Below are 24,156 nucleotides of genomic sequence, written 5' to 3'. Positions count from 1 at the left end.
AAAATGAAAAAAAAAAATCCAAAGAAAGTGAGGATGGTATAGGGAGCCTCTGGGACAACTTCAGGCAGACCAACGTTCGCATCATGGGGGTGCCAGAAGGAAAAGAGAGAGCAAAAAATTTAAAACCTATTTGAAAAAATAATGATGGAAAACTTCCCTAATGTGGAAACATACAAGTCCAGGAAGCACAGAGAGACCCAAACAAGAGGAACTCAAAGAGGCCCACACCACAACGCATGATAATTAAAATGCAAAGGGTTATAAAGACAGAGAATTTTAAAAGAAGCAATAGAAAGGCTGTTAGTTACCTACAAGGGAGCTCCCTTAAGACTGTCAGCTGATTTCTCTACAGAAACTTTGTAGGCCAGAAGGGAGCAGTAAGAAATATTCAAAGTGATGAAAAGCAGGGACCTACAACCAAGATTACTCTACCCAGCAAAGCTATCATTTAGAATTGAAGAACAGATAAAAAGCATCCCAGACAAGAAAAAGCTAAAGGAGTTCATAACCACCAAACCAGTATTAGATGAAATGTTAAAAGACGAAGGGGGGGGGGATCAAAATATGAACAATAAAATGGCAGTAAATACATATCTGTCAACAGTTGAATCTAAAGCACAAAATAAATGAGCAAGCAGAACAGAATCAGACTCATACTTACAGAGATAAGTATGAGTATTTTGATAGTTACCAGCTGGGAGAAGGGTTAGGCAGAGTGGGTGAAAAAGGTGAAGGGATTGAGAATTACAAATTGCTTGTTACACAGTGGTCATGGGGATTTAAAGTACAGCACAGGGAAATACAGTCAATAAAATTCTAATTTAAGAAATTTTGTAAAATAAGAAATCAAAGTGGAGGGCCACCTAGAAGGTTCCTTAATGACTTTTATAGACATTTAACTGGAAAATAGGGCCAACCTTAGAGTTGGTAACATAATAGTTCAAAAAGGGTGACATAATACCCTATTGGCTATCTAGTGGTGGTTTTCAACCTTTTTACACTTGAGGACCCATGGAAATAGAATGATTTCAGGGACTGCCAAGGCGGAAATCACTCTGAGGATAAGCAAATTCAGCTATGATTATTGGGCTCATAATCTTCATATAACATCAAGGTGGTTAACTCTTATGGACTGGCACAAAATTTCTGGTGGACTGGTCTTTGGACCAGTGGCTGAAAACACAGATACATAGTAAGTTTTCAAACAATTCTGCTCTCGGCCCTGGCCGGTTGGCTCAGTGGTAGAGCGTCGGCCTGGTGTGCAGGGGTCCCAGGTTCGATTCCCGGCCAGGGCACACAGGAGAGGTGCCCATCTGCTTCTCCACCCCTCCCCCTCTCCTTCCTCTCTGTCTCTCTCTTCCCCTCCCACAGCCAAGGCTCCATTGGAGCAAAGATGGCCCGGGCGCTGGGGATGGCTCCTTGGCCTCTGCCCCAGGCGCTAGAGTGGCTCTGGTTGGGACAGAGCGATGCCCCGGAGGGGCAGAGCATCGCCTCCTGGTGGACAGAGCGTAGCCCCTGGTGGGCGTGCCGGGTGGATCCCGGTCGGGCGCATGCGGGAGTCTGTCTGACTATCTCTCCCCGTTTCCAGCTTCAGAAAAATACAAAAACAAAACAAAAACAATTCTGCTCTCTGAGCTGTGAAGACTCAGTGCCTGTCGGGGATTTACCTCACCTCTGACTCTTTGTGGATTTGCAATGGTGGGGTATTTTTTCCAGTAGATCTCAAACAACAGGTAATTCAGAATGCAATATATATGCATTTTTCTCAAAGATAAGTTGAAGAAATGTTGTTTTTAGTAATAGTTCATATATAACAAAGGTAACAGCAATTTTTGAGAAAATAAAACGGTATTTAGTCAATGTTATGACACTGGGGAAAACACTTGAGATGGGCCAGCTGATCTTGATTCCTTCTTGTGACCTATGTAGACTGATACATTTTATTCTCAAGTACCTTGCTCTTTTCTCATTTTATGGATGAAGTCAGGAAGCTTGCCCGCATTTACTTCTCATTAGAGGAAAACATGAACAAATTTTGAAAATGGTCTTGGAGTAGAGAGAAAAACCTGAAGTCAACCTGACTGGTGGTGGCACAGTGGATACATAGAGTATCTACCTGAGGCATGGAGGCCCCAGGTTTGAAACTCGAAGGTCACTGGCTTGAGCATAGGATCATTGATATGATCCCATGGTCACTGGCTCAAGTCCAAAGGTTGCTGGCATGATCAAGGGAGTCACTGACTTGGCTGTAGCCCCTAACCCCCATCGAAGCACATATGCGAAACAACAACTAAAGTGACAAAACTACAAGTTGATGCTACTCATTTCTCTCTTTTTCTGTTTGTCTCTCACCTTCTCCTTCCCTCCCTTCCTCCACCCCCCCCCCTTGCTAAAACAAAACAAAATAAAACAGAAACGATAAAGGAGAATAACTTGACACTTCTATATGCAGGGGGAAAATTTCATACGCGGGGAGAAAAATATTTTCAATACATATTAGAGACAGAGTTGACGTCCTCACTCTACAAAGTAAATCAGCCAGTAGAAAATGGTCAAGGGAAATGCATACATGATTGATGTAGGTGAGGCAAGTCAACAGGCCGTTCAGCCTCACTAATAGAGAAATGTGAAAAATGTTTATTTTATTGATTTTATAGAGAGGAAGGGAGAGAGAGAGACAGGAACGTTGATCTGTTCCTGTATGTGCCCTGACCGGGGATCAAACCAGCAACCTCTGAGCTTCAGGACTATGCTCTGGCCAGGGTGATGATGATTTTGTGTGTGTGTGTGACGATGAATTTTAATACAGATTTTGTCCACTGTTGGAAAGGATGTTGGAAAATAGTCAATCTAATTCACCTTTTTTTTGAGGATTATATTTAAAAAAATGTTTTCAAGTACAGTTTACTTTTGTATTACTTTCAGGTGTTCAGCATAGTGGTTAGATAACCATATACTTTACTGTGTTGCCCTGATATTTCTGGTACCCAACTGGGTCATAGTAATCAAACAGCATGGTACTGGCATAATTCACTTTTAGGAGTGATAATTTGAAAAGTTTTTGGAGTGAGATCTAGCAGTGTTTTTCATGGTTGTTTAATGATCACACAGACCCTGGCTGCTTGGCTGCGAGAATAGAGTGTATGGACATCGCAGGTTCAGTTTCCGGTCAGGGCTCACAAGAGAAGCAACCATTTGCTTCTCCTTCCTTCTCTCTCTCTTCCCCTCCTACAGCCTGTGACTCAACTGGTTCAAGCATCAGCCTTGGGCGCTAAGGATAGTTCAGTTGATTCAAGCAAACGGCTCCAGATGGGGTTGCTGGGTGGATCCCTATTAGGGTGCTTGCGAGAGTCCATCTCACAATCTCCCCTCCTCTCACTTAAAAATAATAATAATAAAATAATGTTCACTCAGTCATTTTACTTCTAGGAATTTATCCTGTATCCATAGGATGTCAGAAATCCTATATCAGAAATACAAAAAGATAAACATGGAAGGATGTCTACTGTAGCACCATCTGTTAATTGCAAAAATTAGAAAAGACTCTACAAATTCATTTTAGAGCAGTAATTAAATGAAGTGGATTAATATAGAGCCATTAAAAGAATGAAGAATATCTAAGAAAAACCAACAACAGTATGCCTAGTCTGTTTTATTCTTTTCAAGAAAGGATATGTATGCACAAGCATAGAAAATGTCTGGAAGAAGTGAATGCTTCCCAGTAGAATAGGAACTGAGTAAGTTGTGGGAGAGAAGACTTTATACTTGTCTGTTCTGATACTTCTGATTATAAATATATATACTTTTTATATTGTACTTTCAGAACAAAACAATGTTCATTATTAAGTTCCAGTTGTCTGTGTTTTAGATTTCTTCCATTCCTTGCTGGCAGTTCATTGGCTGGATTAGCCACATGGTGGCCTTACTAGACAAAGAGGAAGCAGTTGCCATCCAGCACACTGTGTGTGAGATTGCTGATAACTATCCACAGGCAATTGTCTACCAGTTTATAATAAGCAGTGAAAGCTATTCCTTCAAAGATACTTCCACTGGTCGTCAGAATAAAGAGTTTGTGGCAAGGTGAGAATTCCAGAGAAATTAGGTTGATTTCTACTGCAGTTAAAACATACCAGTTTATAAAAAATGTGTATGGTAAAAGCAAACACATGGAAGCTTATATTGGTTTTCAGATTAATTAGAGCTTTCACTGACGAATAGAAAATCTTAGATATCTATTTGTTGAATGTATCTACCTCAGGTATGTTATTTGTTAAGGAATTTCTTTCCTTTTTTAAATGCATTTCACCTTAGAATGTTATTCATGAAACTCTCTATCCCTATGCTAATACCAATCTTTTGATTGAAACAGACTGAATGAGATGCTTTTTGAAATCAGTACTTGGTGATTGTGGGAGGGGATGTGGGGGGGAGATTGGGGGGATATTGAAGCATAAACATTTGGGTGGCGGACACGCAATGCAGTATACAGGTGATGATTTGGAGAATTGTGCTCCTAAACTTTGTATAATTTTGTTAGCCAGTGTCACCCCAATAAATTCAATTTGAAAATATCCAAGAAACCCCTTATTTCTTAATTAGGATTTAGTAGACCAGTAGTTCTCAAACTTTTTGAAGTTGGGGTGCATTTAAAATCCTACAAATAATTGTATGCACACTATATACAAATTTCTGAGAAATATGTGATTATAATTAAGTCAAATATTAAAGAAAACAATATAAAGTCCAAGCATGCTTTTATGATAATTAAATGAAATAAATACGACAAAATTAAATTTATTCTGACATTAAATAAACTTTTTTTTTTTTTTTTTTTCATTTTTCTGAAGCTGGAAATGGGGAGAGACAGTCAGACAGACTCCTGCATGCGCCCGACCGGGATCCACCCGGCACGCCCACCAGGGGCGACGCTCTGCCCACCAGGAGGCGATGCTCTGCCCATCCTGGGTGTCGCCATGTTGCGACCAGAGCCACTCTAGCGCCTGAGGCAGAGGCCACAGAGCCATCCCCAGCGCCCGGGCCATCTTTGCTCCAATGGAGCCTTGGCTGCGGGAGGGGAAGAGAGAGACAGAGAGGAAAGCGCAGCGGAGGGGTGGAGAAGCAAATGGGCGCTTCTCTTGTGTGCCCTGGCCGGGAATCGAACCCCGGTCCTCCGCACGCTAGGCCGACGCTCTACCGCTGAGCCAACCGGCCAGGGCCTAAATAAACTTTTTTATGTTACATTTTTTGTTATGCTTTTTAGAATTTGTAAAAAAGAAGAATTAAAAAATAAATAAATGGCCCTCACCGGTTGGCTCAGTGGTAGAGCGTCGGCCTGGTGTGCAGGAGTCCCAGGTTCGATTCCCGGCCAGGGCACACAGGAGAAGCGCCCATCTGCTTCTCCACCCCTCCCCCTCTCCTTCCTCTCTGTCTCTCTCTTCCCCTCCCGCAGCGAGGCTCCATTGGAGCAAAGATGGCCTGGGTGTTGAGGATGGCTCTGTGGCCTCTGCCTCAGGCGCTAGGATGGCTCTGGATGCAGCAGAGCGACGCCCCGGAGGGGCAGAGCATCACCCCCTGGTGGGTGTGCTGGGTGGATCCCAGTCGGGCACATGCGGGAGTCTGTCTGACTGCCTCCCCGTTTCCAGCTTTGGAAAAATGCAGAAAAAAATAAATAATAAATAAATAAATAAATAAGTAAATGACCAAAAAGTTATCTTTTTATATATATAGATACATTCTTAGTAAGATTTAGTAAATTTGGCAGGTCCCGGCACGAATGTGTTTTTTCATTCTTGTGTTTATGAGAAACATGAGCCTGATGTGTCCTAGTGATTTCTTCAGTGTTTGGGCATATATCTGACAGGCAAACTCTCATCTCCTTGTCAATACATTGAAGAATTCCTCTGTTTTTACTCTTGTGTTGAGGGTAGAAAATCCTAGTTCACTTAAATAGGATGTTGAAAATTGTAGTAAAATGTTCAAAGCTTTTTTAGATATTGCCACATATTCTTCTTTTATAGAAATCTAAAAGGCTTCAAGAGATAATTCCTTATGTTTAATCATCAATCCAAAATCCCCACCATACATGTCATCTTAACTTTACACCAAACAAAGGATAGAAGAAACTTGCCTCCAGTCTTTCTGGGGGACATGGGGGGGGTAGTGTAAACAATCCAGCACCACCACAACTTAACAGCCTCTTTCAACCTAATCAGGCAAGTGAGGTGGGGGGTTGGGCAAACTGTCAGCTTATGGCCAAATCCCCACACCTCTGTCCCCCAAAAATCTAAACTCCAAAAACCCTGTTGGTTTTTTGGTCCCCAACAGGCACATATTTCTCTGGAACACCATAGGGCACAGCAGTGCACCCTGGCGCACACTTTGAGAACCACTGCAGTAGACTGAAGTGTCATTTCACTTCTTCAGTTGATATATAAGTAGAGACATAACTAGCAATGGTCTATTACTTTTGAAAGAATACTTTATAAATGCATGGTATTTTAATTGACAGTCTCTATCAAAAGCTTTTTTGTTGTTAGGGGCCGATTTGCTGTATTTTTAATGTTTTGTTTCTGAGAAGACAATAAAGGTTTAGGCATAGCTTTGTCATCGTTTGTCTATGGATCTGTTGTGCACACACTATCTGCCACTGCTGGTGCCCCACCCCGTGGTCTTTCAGCAGAGTCAACTGCAACAATTAATTTTTTTAAAAAGAAAAAAGGTTTGAAAATGTGTCAAAAGTGGCCTTTTCTTTTATAACATAATTTCAGAACTGTATGTATCAAATTGTATACATCAAAATGTTGTTCTTATTTGCAAGAAGGTTTACTTTTATCTAAGAAGCTCACCTCCTTAGAGAACACAGTAGTTTCCCTTTATTCACGAGCAATACGTTCCAGGACCCTCAGTGGATGCCTGAAATTTCAGGTTGTACCAAACGTCTATATATACTTTGTTTTTTCTTAAACAAAAATATCTATGATAAAGTTTAATTTATAAATTAGGCACAGTAAGAGATTGATAATAACTAATAAAACAACAATTATGACAACATACTGTAATAAAAGCGATGTGAACGTGATCTCTCTCACAAATATGGTATTGTACTGTACACCTTACTGGTGATAATATGAGATGATACAATGCCCAGGTGATGAGATGAAGGGTGGATGTGCTACACAGAGTGATAATTCATGTCCCAGGTGGGACAGCACAAGAAGACATACAATACTTATGAATTGTTTATTTCAGGATTTTTTCCATTATTTTTGGATCGCAGTTAACCATGGGTACCTGATAACATGGAAACTGTGAATAAGAGGGTACCACTGTACATACTTTGTCCTTCATCTAACACTAGATAGAATTTTTAAATTGCTTCTTCCCTAGACTATGTAATCGGTTATATATAGTTTTCTATATTATAAAAGTAATTATAAATTATAGGCCTTGATCTATGGAAGATGTTTGATTATCTAAACTTGGTAATTTTTTGTAGGATTAAAATTAAGTTGGATCAAGGAGGACTGATTCAAGATTTTATTAACGCCTTAGAACAACTCTCTAATCCTGAAATGATCTTTAAGGTAATATTACATTTTCTAGGGCACAAAACATAGAATTTAGATAAAACCTACTTACAATCTAGCTTGATTTTTCTCTTTTCTCCCCCATCCCTTGTATAGGACTGGACTGATGATATCAGAGTTGAATTATCAAAAAGCCCTGTAAATAAAAAGAATATTGAAAAGATGTATGAAAGAATGTATGCAGCCTTGGGAGACCCAGAGGCTCCAGGCACCGGGGCTTTCAGAAGGAAGTTTATTCAGGTATGGGTAAATGGCATCCTACCTTTCTAATAATAGTATTAGTGTGAAGATCAACACTTATATTGGCTGGTTTGTTAGCAATTCTGGTTGTTTTTTTTGTTATTGTTGTTGTTTTGTATTTTTCTGAAGCTGGAAACGGGGAGACAGACAGACTCCCGCATGCGCCCGACCGGGATCCACCCGGCACGCCCGCCAGGGGGCGATGTTCTGCCCATCTGGGGCGTCGCTCTGTCGCGACCAGAGCCACTCTAGTGCCTGGGGCAGAGGTCAAGGAGCCATCCCCAGCGCCTGGGCCATCTTTTTGCTCCAATGGAGCCTCGGCTGCGGGAGGAGAATAGAGAGAGAGGAAGGAGAGGGGGAGGGGTGGAGAAGCAGATGGGCGCCTCTCCTGTGTGCCCTGGCCGGGAATCGAACCCGGGACTTCCGCACGCCAGGCCGACGCTCTACCACTGAGCCAACCGGCCAGGGCAGCAATTCTGGTTTTAAAATGCCTGTTGAATCTGTAAACTTTCTTTAGATCTGATGCTTTCTCTGAGATATTGATGGCATTTTTAAGTCATATTTTGGCAAGTAGGGCAAAAGGTAAAATCTTGGGGTTTTTATTACACTGTGTTCTTCATGCTCAGATTCTTAGATATATGTGAAGGTTACATGTAGTTTCATATTTATCATTCTCAAAATGATCTGAATATTAGATCAAGAAAATATTTGTATTTTATGTAGTTAACTATTAGTGAGCACTTATCTCTGTTCCTGGGTGCTACAAGAGATACAAAGAGAAGATTGAACCCGTTTCTGAATTCAAACAAATGTGAGACCTATTTTTAAAGTTGTTCTAGAGTTGAAAGGAAGAGGAGCGCACCTCAGTTTGGAGTGAATCAAGAAATCTTCTTGGAGCAAGTGGAGATCGAATGAGCCTTGACATGTACTTTTTTTTTTTTTTTTTTTTGTATTTTTCTGAAGTTGGAAACGGGGAGGCAGTCAGACAGACTCCCACATGCGCCGGACTGGGATCCACCCGGCATGCCCACCAGAGGGCGATGCTCTGCCCATCTGGGGCATCGCTCTGTTGCAACCAGAGCCATTCTAGCGCCTGAGGCAGAGGCCAAAGAGCCATCCTCAGCGCCCGGGCCAACTTTGCTCCAATGGAGCCTTGGCTGCGGGAGGGGAAGAGAGAGACAGAGAGGAAGGAGAGGGGGAAGGGTGGAGAAGCATTGGGCACTTCTCCTGTGTGCCCTGGCCAGGAATCGAACCTGGGACTCCTGCACGCCAGGCTGATGCTCTACCACTGAGCCAACTGGCCAGTGCTGACATGTACATATCTTATACCACCATGTCGTGTGCTTGTTGCTCCCTCTTAAATGAATTTTATCTTCTGTCCTTTATGCATCCGGAGAATTGATCCTTAGAGATGCGGCTTTGCATCATTTCTCCTTTACAGCCCCTCCTTGAACCCCTTCCTCTCTGCTGCCTAAAGGACCTCTGAGCTCCCCTTTTAGCATTCATCACACTGAATTTTCCCCCCGATTTTGATCAAACTGCCTTTATTCATTGACCCTCAGAAAGGTGAAGAGCTTAGAGAAGTCCTGGTACTCATGTTGGTGGAGTTCTCAAGTTTCACAATCTTTAGTACAAAGGAAGATTTTTCTTGCTTCTGTTTTATTTAATAACTAATTTATTAAGATAGAATTCACATATCACATACCTTACAGTTCATTTATAGTGTACATGTACAGTGCTATAGTTTTTATTCAAACCTCACCACATCAATTTTAGAATATTTTCATCACTCATTAAAAGAAACCCCATACCTGTTAGCAATTACTCCTCACCCTCATCTCCTGCCAGCCCCAAGCAACCACTAAACTATAGATTTGCCTGTTCTGTACTTCTATTCTGAGACCCATGTATACTCAGTGTGGAGCAGTACTGAGACACATATGATAAGGGTGGAGCATAATAATATGTCATAAAATAAAATACAGAAATTTATTACTTTATCTTGACTTTTAGGATACATATATTGTAAATATAGTTAAAACTAATATACTAGCATTAATAAAATGTATACAATTAAAGAATATTTGGAAATGTATTAGGCACACATTTTCTGTAAAGCCCAGATTTTCAGCTTTGCAGGTCATGTCTGTCTGGTGTCACGGGTACTCACATCTGCTGTTATAATGCAAAAAGAGGCCTAGACAGTATGTAAATGAAAGTCATGTCTGACAGGATTCCAATAAAGTTTTACTTATAAAAATAGGCAGCAGGCTGGCCTGATCAGGCGCAGTGGATAGAGTATTGAACTGGGACATGGAGGACCCAGGTTCAAAACCCTGAGGTCACCAGCTTGAGCCCAAGGTCACTGGCTTGAGCAAGGGGTCACTCTCTCTGCTGTAGCCCCCTCTGGTTCCTAAACTTCCTTAATCTGTTCTGCTTTCCAGTAAGCTCTAGCCTCTACCCAGAATGAGAAGAGGTGTTGCACTAAAGTTTTTTTTACCTGTCTGTCTCCTTAACCAGAGTGAGAATGTCTGCAGCAGTCCTGTTCATTGCCTCATGTTAGAATAAGACTACACAGCCCCAAAAAAAGACTGCATGTTAAACCTTTGAATTCGCCTGACCAGGCAGTGGCACAGTGGATAGAGCGTCGGACTGGGATGCGGAAGGACTCAGGTTCGAGACCCTGAGGTTGCCAGCTTGAGCGTGGGCTCATCTGGCTTGAGCAAAAAAAAAATTCACCAGCTTGGACCCAGGGTTGCTGGCTCGAGCAAGGGGTTGCTCGGTCTGCTGAAGGCCTGCGGTCAAGGCACATATGAGAAAGCAATCAATGAACAACTAAGGTGTCGCAATGAAAAACTGATGATTGATGCTTCTCATCTCTCTCCGTTCCTGTCTGTCTGTCCCTGTCTATCCCTCTCTCTGACTCTCTGTCCCTGTAAAAAAAAAAAATTAAAAAGACAACATTTTGCGCGCACACACACACAAAAAACAAAAAACAAAAACCCCTCTGAATTCATAACCACTTCCTTTCCCTGCATGCTGAATACCATTAAGACTCTGCCCTGAAAATATCTTAGTATAAACCGCTCACTGTTGTTCCCAGCTGCTGCTGAGCGCTGATATGCCCAACTCTAACCCACGGAAAATGTCAGTGGCAGAGACCTACCTCTTCCGTTCCTACTAGACATGATACTTACCTTGAGCTTCCTTGGAAAATCAGTTCAGAACTTTCTACTTTATAACATATCAAATAATTTGCATTAATTAAAATAAGAATTTATCAAAACAGAATTGCCTCAAATCTCACGTTAGAAGGTCCTAAGGACATAATGCCATTCAGATATATAGTTGATGCTGGTTATTTTGGGGAAATAGCCATTCTTTCCATGTATTCTAAAAATTGTATACTGTTTCTATAGATCAAAGAAGAAATTTGTTTTATGCACGTCAGTTTTCCTGCAATGAATTGTCTTAAAATAGAGCATATACATCAGTATATTGTAGTTAGTTTCAAATGTGGTAAATCTCTTGTTTTGTATTTTTATTTTGATATTAGGATTGTAATTTAAATATTTGAGTAGAGACTAATACAAAGAAATATTTGATATGTTCCAAGATAAAGTACTTCTAATAATAGAAATATAAATTATCTAATGTTTACACTGGTTTGTGATCCAATATAATGACTTGAAAGACTCTTACTAGGGAACGCAACATTCTGATACTTTTCTCTTCAGCAGTGATGGATACTTAATGACTGTTCATTTTAATTGAATTACTCCATTTATTTTATGCTCTGTTTCTAACTACTCCTGATATAAAGATCAATAACTGGACAGTAAGCACAAAGAGGTTAAATGACTTTCCCAAGCTTTTAAAGCCTTATTGAAATTTATGGGTAGAAGTCACTACCAACCATATTCTTTCTATCTTTTCAAAGGAACACAAACAAAAGACAGGCTTTAGGTGTTTCAGAGTGTTGGAATATTCAAGGAAAGCAAAACTATAAATTGTGAAAGCACAGAAAAACTAATTGGTTACTTGTAAACATTCATAAGTGTATATCATAAGTTATAACTTTTCCAAAGTTCAGATTCATCTCAAACATTAATATTTAAGTCATTAATTTCAGGCTTTTGGAAAAGAGTTTGATAGACTCTTTGGGAGAAGAGGTTCTAAGCTACCTGGAATGAAGCTTTGTGACTTCAATGACATTACCAACTCACTACTTTTAAAAATGAACAAAAACTCAAAACCACCTGGGAATCTGAAAGAATACTCACCCTGGATGAGTGACTTCAGAGTTGAATTCCTGAGAAATGAACTGGAGATTCCTGGTGAGTTAACCTTTAGAAGTGGCAAAACTACTTTAAGGAGAATATGTAGTAAGAACTTTTGATTTCTGAAATATCAGAATCTTGATAGTTACTGAATTTTTCATTTTAAAACTTCATATTTTTCATCATTAGAAAATTTATAATTACTTTGAATAAGGACAGTTTACCCAATGTCCACCTCTAATTAGATTATAGTTTTTTTTATATTTCTGATCATGACAAGTGTTCAGATTTCTATCTAATAATAATGGTAACTGGTAATTTATTTTAAACATACCCAAGCTTTGCTCCTGGATAACTTTTCCTCAGAAATATAATATACACAGAGGCGGATTAAGGTCGGTTGAAGCCCCTGGTGCAGAAGAAAATATTGGGCCCTTTAAAGAGAGAGACAGGAAAAATAAAAATACATGTTAACCATATTTTTAAATAAATAAAAAATATTATGTACTATTAGTGTTAAAATTGCTCATATGAAACCAAACTTGTTGTCATTAGAAAAAAGTGTAAAGGGGTTTTGTGGGGCCCTTCAGAAGTCGGGGCCCAGGGCCTGACCAGGCAGTGGTGCAATAGATAGAGCGTCAGAGTGGGATGCAGAGGACCCAGGTTTGAGAACCGGAGTTTGCCAGCTTGAGTGTGGACTCATCTGGTTTGAGCAAAGCTCACCAGCTTGGACCCAAGGTCGCTAGCTCAAGCAAGGGGTTATTTGATCTGCTGTAGCCCCACAGTCAAGGCACATATGAGAAAGCAATCAATGAACAACTAAGGTGTCGCAACAAAAAACTAATAATCGATCCTTCTCATCTCTCTCTGTTCCTGTCTGTCCCTATCTATCCCTCTCTCTGACTCTCTCTCTGTCACTGTAAAATAAAATAAAATAAAAATAAAGCTTAAAAAAAATATCGGAACCCAGGGCATATACCTGTGCACCCACCGTTAAATCTGCCTCTGAATATACGTATAGATGCAAATCACTTCTTGGGATGTACATGTTGGTCCTTTTAAAGCAGTGGTAGTCAACCTGGTCCCTACCGCCCACTAGTGGGTGTTCCAGCTTTCATGGTGGGCGGTAGTGGAGCAACCAAAGTATAAGTAAAAAGATAGATTTAACTATAGTAAGTTGTTTCATAAAGATTTATTCTGCCAAACTTAGCGAAAATCTGATATAAAGTACTTGATAAGTAATTATTATTATATGCTTTAACTTGCTGTAATTTACTTGCTGTAAATTTTTTTGATGTTTTCAATGTTTTAACTTGCTGTAACTCTGCTTTATAAATTTTATAAAGTAAAGTTACTTCCCTACTTTATAAATCACCATTATTGTGGAACCGGTGGGCAGTTAGAAAATTGTACTACTAACAAAGATACAAAAGTGCACAGTAGGTATAAAAAGGTTGACTACTCCCATTTTAAAGTGATAAGATAATGATAAATAACTTACCTTCAAGAGAAAGAATTGTGACATTGAGGATAGAGACAAGTTGGTTAGATGTAAACACAGCATGGTTTTTCAAAGGCAATCTTTGGTATATTCCATGTTCCTTTTCCTGGAATTCACTAGACGTGTGCTCCCACCCCACCCCCATACACACACACACAAATATTTTAATATGGTGACTCATTCTGGTGGCTATGAAAAACCATTTGGATAAATACTTTCCTTTGTTATTATTAACAGCTGTGAATTGCATACTGATAATTTCAAGAAAAACATTTGAAATACGGTGTAAGCCTCCTAATATGCAGCTTGCTTCTCCTTGAAATAATACAGTGTTTTAAGTCAATGCTTTATTTTTCCTGTTTGGAATTCTTCCATTTAGTCTAATTGAGATAATAGCATTTTTAAGTTCATTCTCTTTGATGAAAACTTTCATTAAAATTTTTATGTTAGATTAGCTTTTTTATTAGATTAACAGGTGTTTTAAAGTATAGGGTTCTGTAACAAGCTATCCCTTAGGAAGGCTTTTTTGTTTTTCTTAGGTCAGTATGATGGCAAAGGAAAGCCAGTGCCGGAGTATCATGCTCGAATCGCCGGGTTCGATGAACGGGTAGGTGCCGGTGTTTGGGACCCCATCACCACAGTCAGGATTGTTAGTGTGTGGCATTTAGTTCTTCAGATACGTGAATATATGTCTTTACTAAAGAAAAGACAATTAACTTCCTCTGTTGATCTTAAATGTATGTAGTTTTTTTATTCTTTCATTGACTGAATTTTTTTGATGTTTCCAATGTTTTAATATCAGTCATATTTAAGGACATAATAAACTTGAAGAGTAAACTATATGTATATGTGTCCATTATAAAATATAACATAAAACTAAGTAATTGTAGAAAGGTGTATGTGGCTTGTTGCTTACTAAGGGCATCCACATTTATAAGCAATTATTTTAACCAAGAATATAAAATTATATGGGCACAATAGTATGGCATAAACAAGTAATAGAAATATTTCACTGACCCTAGGTTCTCTCTTTTTTCTCTATGTCACCTGACTTTGTCTTCAAAGGGAGATCTTTCTGTGAACAATGTGTGCCAGCCAGCCTTACTTTTCAAAACCTTTTGCTGATGATGGTAATGGGCTAGTCTCTCAGTGTTTTACACTGTACCTAAAATTTTTTTTTTTTTAAAGGTAAAAGCAATGGCTTCTATCAGAAAACCAAAACGCATCATTATCCGAGGCCACGATGAGAGAGAGTACCCTTTCCTTGTGAAGGGGGGTGAAGATCTGCGGCAGGACCAACGCATTGAGCAGCTCTTTGAGGTCATGAACGTCATCCTTTCCGGAGATGCCGCTTGTAGTCAGAGAAACATGCAGTTAAAGATATATCACGTCATCCCCATGACCTCCAGGTATGACCACATGGGCATCGTCATTCTAGAGTTGATTTATATGAATGGAAATTTCAGCACTGGACCAACTCCTTGTTTAAAATTGCTAAGATGGGGTTGGAGGCCACTTGACAATTCAGTGTTTTAAATTTAGCAAAGACGAGAGCTAACCAGAAGTAATAAATACTTCTAAACCTGTAATTTCATCTCAATATGGAGAAAGGAAGTGAAGAATTGATATGAAAAATCTATTTTGCTTTGAGACTACAGAACTTTTTTTCTAGTTAAAAAAGAAGAGCAATTTGTATTCATAAACCTTTTTATTCCTTTTCAGATTAGGATTAATTGAATGGATTGAAAATACTTTTACCTTAAAGGAACTTCTTTTGAGTAACATGTCACAAGAGGAGAAAGCAGCTTATACAAGGTAATATGGATTCTAAATATTTTCTGCAGCTCTGCCCTGGCCTACCCCAGCCAGCCTGCTACTACCCAGACGTAATATTCTCTCTGAGTAGAGTTGTTTCAAATTCACTTTCCTCCACCTCTTTTTTCCAGTCACATTATCAGGCCCCTTTTAATTGGCACTCTTAGCCAACCCCTGGCCTAGGCTTTAATGTGCATCTGGCTGCGTGAATAAACTAAATGGAGTAGAGCAGTCTAAAGAGTAGTTGCATATATTTTACCACAATTAAAGAAATGTATTAACTTTGGGGAAAAAAAGGAAAATCATGAAGGAAGTAAAACAAGTAAGAATAGTAGCTAACATTTCATTAAACATTTTCTGTGTGCTAGGTACTATTCTCAGTTCTTAATGTGTATGAAGTCATTTATATTTTATAAAAACCTACAAGGTTTTTATCACCTCTGTTCAAATGAGGAAGCTAAGGCCCATAAGTAGCTTGTCCTAGGTTACCCATATAAGTGGCATAGCTAATCAGAAATGTTTTTTATTTGTATTTTGTTTCTGTAAAGAAAAATAAGTACCAACAATGGCCCTGGCCAGTTGGCTCAGTGGTAGAGCGTCAGCCCAACATGTGGATGTCCTGGGTTCGATTCCCGGTCAGGGCACACAGGAGAAGCACCCATCTGCTTCTCCACCTTTCCCCCTCTCCTCTCTTTCTCTCTCTCTCTCTCTCTCTCTCTCTCTCTCTTCCCCTCCTGCAGCCAAGGCTACACTGGAGCAAGTTGGCCAGGTGCTGAAGGTGGCACCTTGGCCTCTGCCTCAGGCTGTAAAATGTCTCCAGTTGCAATGGAGCAACAGCTCCAGACAGGCAGAGCATCGCCCCCTAGTGGGCTTGCTGGGTGGATCCCAGTTGGGTGCATGCGGGAGTTTGTCTCTCTGCCTCCCCACTTCTCGCTTAAGAAAAATACACAAAGGGAGGGAGGGAGGGAGGAAGGGAGGGAGGGAGGGAGGAAGGAAGGGAGGAAGGAAGATAGGAAGGAAGATAGGAAGGAAGATAGGAAGGAAGATAGGAAGATAGGACAACAATGCAAGACATTTTGAAGGAGGGGTTTATAAGCTTTGATGACAAACTATGGAGTAAAGAAAGAAGAAAGAGTAACAGATTTAAGGCGTATTTCTCTTTGAAAGTATTTCTATAGGAGCAATAGTCTCATCAATCGAGAATGATTTCTGTAAAATTAATCATTTTGATCGAACTCTTTATTTGTGGATAATAGTTGTTGCTACCTAGAACAGTGTTTACGAACTTTTAATTCTAATTATTTAAATCCTTTGTCTAGAATTGTTTCTGCCTTCCCTGGAAGATAGGAAAAAGTATTTCTCAAGTCAGAAATCCCAAAGCTTGTTCTGGTGCTAACTCTCAATGGTCCTGACTCAAAAGGGGAATCTTAGACAAGTGACTTACTTTCCCATATTCTTATGCCTCCATTTGTAAGATGGGATAGTAGGTAAAATGCATAAGATAAACATAGGTATCAACAGAGTTTAAAGTGCTTTTCAAATGTAGAATTGTGTAAATTATTTCCCACTACCTTTTTAAAACAAGTGAGTTCCAACCCCATTACTAAAAATCATTGCTATTTTTTTCTTTACATATTATAGTTTTTCAAAATAAGGTTTTCATCCCAGTTGAAACTAGGAGAGAATTTAGTTGAAAATGAGTGTCTAGGCCCTGGCCGGTTGGCTCAGTGGTAGAGCATCGGCCTGGTGTGCAGGAGTCCCGGATTAGATTCCCAGCCAGAGCACACAGGAGAAGCGCCCATCTGCTTCTCCACCCCTCCTCCTCTCCTTCCTCTCTGTCTCTCTCTTCCCCTCCCACAGCCGGGGCTCCATTGGAACAAAGTTTGCCGGGGCGCTGAGGATGGCTCTGTGGCCTCTGTCTCAGGCGCTAGAGTGGCTCTGGTTGCAACAGAGCGACGCCCCAGATGGGCAGAGCATCGCCCCCTGGTGGGCATGCCGGGTGGATCCCTGTCGGGCGCATGCGGGAGTCTTAACTGCCTCCCGGTTTCCAACTTCAGAAAAATACAAAAAAAAAAAGAAAATGAGTGTCTGTTTATGAAATTAAGTTAGTAGCAACTCAGAAATTATTCAACTTTGCCTGACCTGTGGTGGCGCAGTGGATAAAGCATCGACCTGGAAATGCTGAGGTCGCCAGTTCGAAACCTTGGGTTTGCCTGGTCAAGGCACATATGGGAGTTGATGCTTCCTGCTCCTCCCCCCTTTCTCTCTCTGTCTCTCTCCTCTCTCTCTCTCTCTCTCCCTCTCTCCTTTCTAAAATGAATAAATAAATAAATTTTTTTTAAAAAGAAATTATTCAACTTAAATGATTGAACTAGTAAGTAAAATGTTGCAAAATTTTTCTGTCTTAAGATTGTATTAGGAAAACTTGTTAAAGCTTTTGACACAAACCCCAAAGTGGCTAAACATACTAATATCACATTGTTTTCAACTACCCAGATACTTCCTTTTGCCTATGAAAAATTATTGGGCACAGTGGATAAAGCGTCAACCTGGAAACGCTGAGGTCACTGGTTCAAAACCCTGGGCTTGCCTGGTCAAGGCACATATGGGAATTGATGCTTCCTGCTCCTCCCTACCCCTTCTGTCTCTCTCTTTCTCTCTCTCTCTCTCTCTCTCCTCTCTAAAAATTAATAAAAATAAATAAATAAATAAAAAAGAATTATTGAAACAGCTTTCACCCTGGTGGGATAGCTCAGATTGGTTAGTGCATCATCCCAATATGTGGAGGTTGTGGGTTTGCTCCCCAGGCAGGGCACATGCAGAAACAGGTTGATGTTCCTGTTTTGATGTTTCTATCTCTCTATTTCTCTATCTACCTATCTGTCATCTCTCTCTCTCTCTTTCTCTTCCCCCCTTTTCTGTCTCTAAAATCATTTTTAAAAAATATAAAACATAACAGTCAAGGCTCTGACTTAAGAAAAAAAAGAAAACAGCTTTTCAGATTTAATTCAAATCCATTGTCATCTAAGAAAATATTGTTCTAAATCTGCATATTGGAAATAGTGAAAAAGAGTAGGGCAATGTTTTAAATAACGACAAAAACAGACTTAATCCGTCTTCAACAGTAGGTTGAGTTTTTTTGTTTGAAATGGTAGTATGGCTTAACATTTCTTGCCTATTTTAAATAAGTTGCATACATTACTTTTATCCTGTTATGGTTCTTTTCTAGTACAAGAGTTTTAGAACCATATGCCAAGATTTTGAACACTTATATTTAAGGTCATCATATATGAAGTGAGAAAATTATTGTATATGATGGTTTTGTGCCTGAATTTTTACATAGGAAATAGCTTTTGTTTCTTTAAGAGAAATAAAGAATGAATAATGATATATTGAAATTTCTTGTTTATCCTTGCCTCTAAAATCATATAATGCTAAATATCTCCCTAATGCCGATTTCCTTTTTCCTATTTGTTAGTGATCCCAAGGCACCACCATTTGAATATAACAACTGGCTGACAAAGATGTCTGGGAAAAATAATGTTGGTGCTTACATGCTAATGTTTAAGTAAGTTTGTTTTGATCTTCCTTTTTATAACTACTTCATGCTTCTCAGAGTTGCATATATACTGTCGTTTCTTCAAAAGCCTTACTTCAGAGATATCATCAAAATCTAATTATTTGATGTTTGAATTGAAATGTAAAATGTAAACTAAGAATTTTAAATTTCTCACCACAAGAAGTTTGTTCTAATCAGACATTTTCTATTATTAAATCATAGGGTAGCTAGTCGGACTGAAACAGTCACATCTTTCAGAAACAGAGAAAGTAGAGTGCCAGCTGATCTCTTAAAGTAAGTATATTTCTGACTTCATCAACCAGCTGGTAGCATAGCAGAGACCACAGAATTTGTGTCTCCTTCTCCCAGGCGTGCCTTTCTGAAGATGAGTACGGGCCCTGAGGCCTTTCTGGCTCTCCGCTCCCACTTTGCCAGCTCTCATGCCCTGCTGTGCATTAGCCACTGGATTCTGGGCATCGGAGACAGACACCTGAACAATTTCATGGTGAGCATGGATACAGGTGGAATGATCGGAATTGACTTCGGACATGCATTTGGATCAGCTACTCAGGTATGCTCATCTAACTCTCATTGTTCTTGGCTAGTTTAGAATTGTGATAGGACTTTGTAACACCCTCTGGAAATGGATAGTTTTTAAAGAAGAAATGACACATCCATTGGGTCACTTTTGTCGTGAACATTAAATTGGACGTTTTTGCAGAAAGGGATATTCTCAACTTCATTTTGTCCTGGTTCAGACAAGTTATGGAAGGTGTGATGATAAATTTATAATCAGAGCTAAGAATAAAACGTGTTCCTCTAAAAAGAGAAGACTATAAGGAAGTTTCATGAAGCCCTATACTCATTTTATCTTATACAAGATATGACACAGATGTTTTCTCTGACATTAAACTCTGAGTGCCTTAAATAGCACTTCTGAATCTCTCTACGCTGTGTGTTCCTGTGCACATAGGTTCTTGCGTTACAATACAAGGATGATTCTGTTGATTACTCTTAGGCACAGTAAATTCATATCTGTAGAGCTGATTTTGAAAAAGAGTTTATACTCTCACTAAATATGAATAGTAACTATGGGAAGATGTTTTGTTTGTGCCTGTTACTTTGAGGTTCCTATTTAATATATTGTTTCTTGCATGTATTCTTTTTTCTTTAGTTTCTGCCAGTTCCTGAGCTGATGCCTTTTCGTCTAACTCGCCAATTTATCAATCTGATGTTACCAATGAAAGAAACAGGTGTTATGTACAGTGTCATGGTGCACGCACTGAGAGCCTTTCGCTCACACCTCACACTTCTTATTACCACCATGGACGTGTTTGTGAAGGAACCTTCCTTCGACTGGAAAGTAGGGTTGTTTGTATACACTTTCCCTTTTACTGCATTGTACCCACCAGCGATTGATCTGACATCTACTTTTATAAAAAGGAAATACATCAAATTTTGTTTACTAAAATATTTACATGGTTTTTTACAGCATTTCTTAAAATTAACATTTGGGATCATTGGGCTGAAAACCAGATAAAAAACATAACCTTTTTTTGGACAAAACTGTTGTTCCAATTGAGTGTATTTCTGTCTAGGAGAGGAAATATGGACCCATTGATGCTGGGTCTGATTTCTCTCAGAGGCAACTTTTATTTTAAAATCTGTCACACATGAAGTCTTCCTTGATCATAAAGACAAATAGTGCTTTTTTTTTAATCTCAAGGGTTTTTTATAATATGACCCCAAAAGAGTGAAGCTTAGCTGTGACATCCTTTATATAGGGAGTGATATTTTAAGCCTAACTACAGTTCTTCAAGATCATTGTCACTGTTCTGTGTACTACCATTAAAATTTGTATAAAAAAGCTGTAGAGCTCACGCAGTTATAGAGATGTTTATTTTTTTATTTTTTTGTGACAGAGTCAGAGAGACAGAGAGAGGGACAGGTAGGGACAAATAGGAAGGGAGAGAGATGAGAAACATCAGTTCTTCATTGCGGCACCTTAGTTGTTCATCAGCCGCTTTCTCATACATGCCTTGACTGGGGGGCTACAGCAGACCGAGTGACCCCTGGCTCAAGCCAGCGACCTCAGGCTCAAAGTGATGAGGCTTGCTCAAACCATATGAGCCTGCACTCAAGCTGGCAACCTCGGGGTTTCAAACCTGGGTCCTCCACGTCCCAGTCCGACACTCTATCCACTGTACCACTGCCTGGTCAGGCGAAATGTTTATTTTAAGATCATTACTTGTTTAATCTGTTTGAATGTGATCATATATACAATTACAGGAAGAAGAAAAAAAAACCAAATCATATTCTTTTCCTTTAGAATTTTGAACAGAAAATGCTGAAAAAAGGAGGATCATGGATTCAAGAAGTAAATGTGACAGAAAAAAGTTGGTATCCACGTCAGAAGATACACTATGCTAAGAGAAAGTTAACAGGTGCCAATCCAGCAGTTATTACTTGGTAAGATTATTATTTGTAGAAAAATACGAAGCACTAGATGCTACCATGTACTGAAGAATTTCTAAATACTGTATAAAGTGATAAGAACTTTATATTTGTCCTATGATTTTAGTCCTATTCTCATTTTACAAATGAATGCTTAACAATAAGTTATCATCAGAGAAATACAAAAGAGATGCCACTTCACACCCACTAATTAAAATGACTGGAATATAAGTAGTGTTGGTGAGGGTGCGGAGGAGCGGGAGCCTTCGTATGTTGCTGGTAGGAAGGTAAAGGGGTACGGCTGCTGTGGAAAAGAGCAGCTTGGCGCTTCTCAGCAATGTAAACATAGAATTTACTATTTAACTCATCAATCTGACTCCTCAGTACACACCCAAGAGAAAAGAAAGCATAGACCAGCACAAAAACATGTAGACAAACAATAGCAAGCAGCATTTTTTGTGTTCTGTTCTTTTACAAATTGAATCTCTTCACTGCAGGTTATGAGCAACAGAAATATTCTATAAGTTATGAGAGTGAATGTTTGATAGGTTGGAATGCAGACAACAAAGCAAAAAATAATGCATGGTTTGTGTTTTTGTGTTTGTTTAATATTTTTTCCAGTGATGAGTTACGTCTGGGCCACGAGAAGGTACCTGCCTTTGATGATTATGTGGCTGTAGCACGAGGAAACAAGGATCACAACATTCGTGCCCGAGAACCAGCAAGTGGACTTTCAGAAGAGGCTCAAGTGAAGTGCTTGATTGACCAGGCAACAGACCCCAACATCCTTGGCAGAACATGGGTCGGATGGGAGCCCTGGATGTGAGCTCTGTGGGAATCAACAGAAAAAAAATATTAAAGTGTTTACAGAATCTCCTAAACTTTAAAGTGAGCCAATTTTCTTGAAGCACTAAAGAAAAGAAATCTATTTAGCAATACAGTCTTATAGCAGAGATGTAATCAAGATCATGATGAGTAAGTATTGAAATGAATAAATAAATGATTGGGTTATAAGAAAAAGTTACATTAGGATTATAATAGATGTGGGGTTTTTTTTGTATTTTTGCAAAGTTGAAGCAAAGTTGGAGAGGCAGTCAGACAGACTCCTGTATGCGCCCGACAGGGATCCACCCAGCATTCCCGGGGCGGGGGGGGGGGGGAATGCTCGGCTCATCTGGGGCATTGCTCCATTGAGGCTGGAGCCATTCTAGCACCTGAGGTGGAGGCTATGGAGCCATCCTCAGTGCCCGGGCCAACTTTGCTCCAATGGAGCCTTGGTTGTGGAAGAGGAAGAGAGAGATAGAGACGAAGGAGAGGGAGAAGGGTGGAGAAGGAGATGGGCGCTTCTCCTGTGTGTTCTGGCCAGGAATCAAACCCTGGACTTTCACACACTAGGCCAATCCTCTACTGCTGAGCCAACCAGCCAGGGCCAGTTATAATAGACTTTTAATAGAAAAATATTTATCAAGGCTTGCCTGACCAGTGGTGGTGTAATGGATAAAGCATCGACTCAGAATGCTGAAGTCACTAGCTCTGAGTGCAAGGTCACTGGCTTGAACCAGGGGAATTGTCCACACATTCCCAGAGCTTGCCGGCTTGAGCCCAAAGGTCTCTGGCTTGAGCAAGGGAACACTGGCACCGCCCCAGTCAAGGCATGTACAAGAAGCTCCATGTACAACTAAAGTGAAAGCAACTGCAAGTTGATGCTTCTTGCTCTCTCTTCCCTCTCCTGGAAGCAATCAATGCACAGAACTCCCAGAGTTTATGCTTCTTACTCTCTCTTACCCTCTCTCTCCCTTCCTGTCTCTCTCACTCTCACAAAAAGAAAAAGAAAAAAATATATATACCCAGGCTCCTACACATATAAAGATTATAATGTATTACAAGTGCTTTGACTTACATAAACCAACTATCTTAATAAATTGTATAAGTATGAACATTCCATTCAGTGTTCTCACTGGTAATTACAGCACACTGGAAATAACACCCAAAAACTTCATCACAAAGACTTTGTGAGAGTAAAGCCAACAGCATAACTGATGTGTTTTTACATTATATTAGCAATACAGGAATAATAACAACAGGTAAAACTATGGCTATTGCTTATTATATTTAGAAATGATTGAATTTGCTATTTTTTCTTTTATTCTCTTCTAATTTTGACATTTTTTGATAGAATTGTTCTCTAGAAGAGAAAGTATTTAGGAGAGATTGAAAAGAAAAACAACTTGGTGTTAGCACTCACTTTTGCGACGCTGAGTCACAACAGGAAGATAGAGACAGTCAGGTTAACTTCAGAACTCCCGGTTACGGTGATAGGGCTAGCACCAAGCATTTCATTCTAGGAAAATCAGATGATTCCCGGTAGGAAACGGATCTCTCAGTTGGAGGAAAAAACATGCATTTTAGACAAGATCAAATTATGAAATACAAAAATGGCATTCTTTCATTCACAGAATCTTTTCCCTTCCTCTAATACCTCCACACACCTGGGACTGTTTTTATTATTATTTTTTTCAAACATTTGTATATAGAAACTTGTATGGTTTTGAGAAATAATGGTCTTAGGAATATGGAACATTAATTTTTTTTGCAAATTAGTGTATAGCTTTTATGCAGTTTTAAAAGCAAAATGTTCATTACAGGGGTCTCCAAACTTTTTATACAGGGGGCTGTTCACTGTCCCTTAGACCATTGGAGGGCTGCCAAATACAGTGGTCC

At 39.6% G+C, this 24,156-nt stretch overlaps 1 protein-coding gene and 1 non-coding gene across 3 annotated transcripts in view; both read left to right on the top strand.

Moving 5' to 3' along the window:
- Positions 1-23,179, top strand: part of PRKDC (protein kinase, DNA-activated, catalytic subunit) — a 269,534-nt gene extending 246,355 nt beyond the window's left edge. For both annotated transcript variants that reach the window (XM_066266092.1, XM_066266091.1), the window contains exons 74-86: positions 3,869-4,080; positions 7,496-7,583; positions 7,683-7,826; positions 11,959-12,163; positions 14,147-14,214; positions 14,796-15,016; positions 15,330-15,422; positions 18,901-18,990; positions 19,204-19,275; positions 19,351-19,552; positions 20,156-20,344; positions 21,311-21,450; positions 22,057-23,179. In XM_066266092.1, coding sequence (XP_066122189.1) covers positions 3,869-4,080; positions 7,496-7,583; positions 7,683-7,826; positions 11,959-12,163; positions 14,147-14,214; positions 14,796-15,016; positions 15,330-15,422; positions 18,901-18,990; positions 19,204-19,275; positions 19,351-19,552; positions 20,156-20,344; positions 21,311-21,450; positions 22,057-22,261 — 1,929 coding nt within the window. In that variant the 3' untranslated portion in view covers positions 22,262-23,179. The remainder of the gene's footprint in view (positions 1-3,868; positions 4,081-7,495; positions 7,584-7,682; positions 7,827-11,958; positions 12,164-14,146; positions 14,215-14,795; positions 15,017-15,329; positions 15,423-18,900; positions 18,991-19,203; positions 19,276-19,350; positions 19,553-20,155; positions 20,345-21,310; positions 21,451-22,056) is intronic.
- TRNAV-AAC (transfer RNA valine (anticodon AAC)) lies at positions 15,991-16,066 on the top strand. Its single transcript has one exon. It is a non-coding gene; the product is annotated as a tRNA-Val (tRNA).
- Positions 23,180-24,156: the final 977 nt, after the last annotated feature.

The sequence above is a fragment of the Saccopteryx bilineata genome, chromosome 3 (genome assembly GCF_036850765.1).
Source record: "Saccopteryx bilineata isolate mSacBil1 chromosome 3, mSacBil1_pri_phased_curated, whole genome shotgun sequence".
Classification (NCBI taxonomy): Eukaryota; Metazoa; Chordata; class Mammalia; order Chiroptera; family Emballonuridae; genus Saccopteryx; species Saccopteryx bilineata.
The sequence above is the reverse complement of the archived record's forward strand: the minus strand, read 5'-3'. Positions and strand labels throughout refer to the sequence as shown.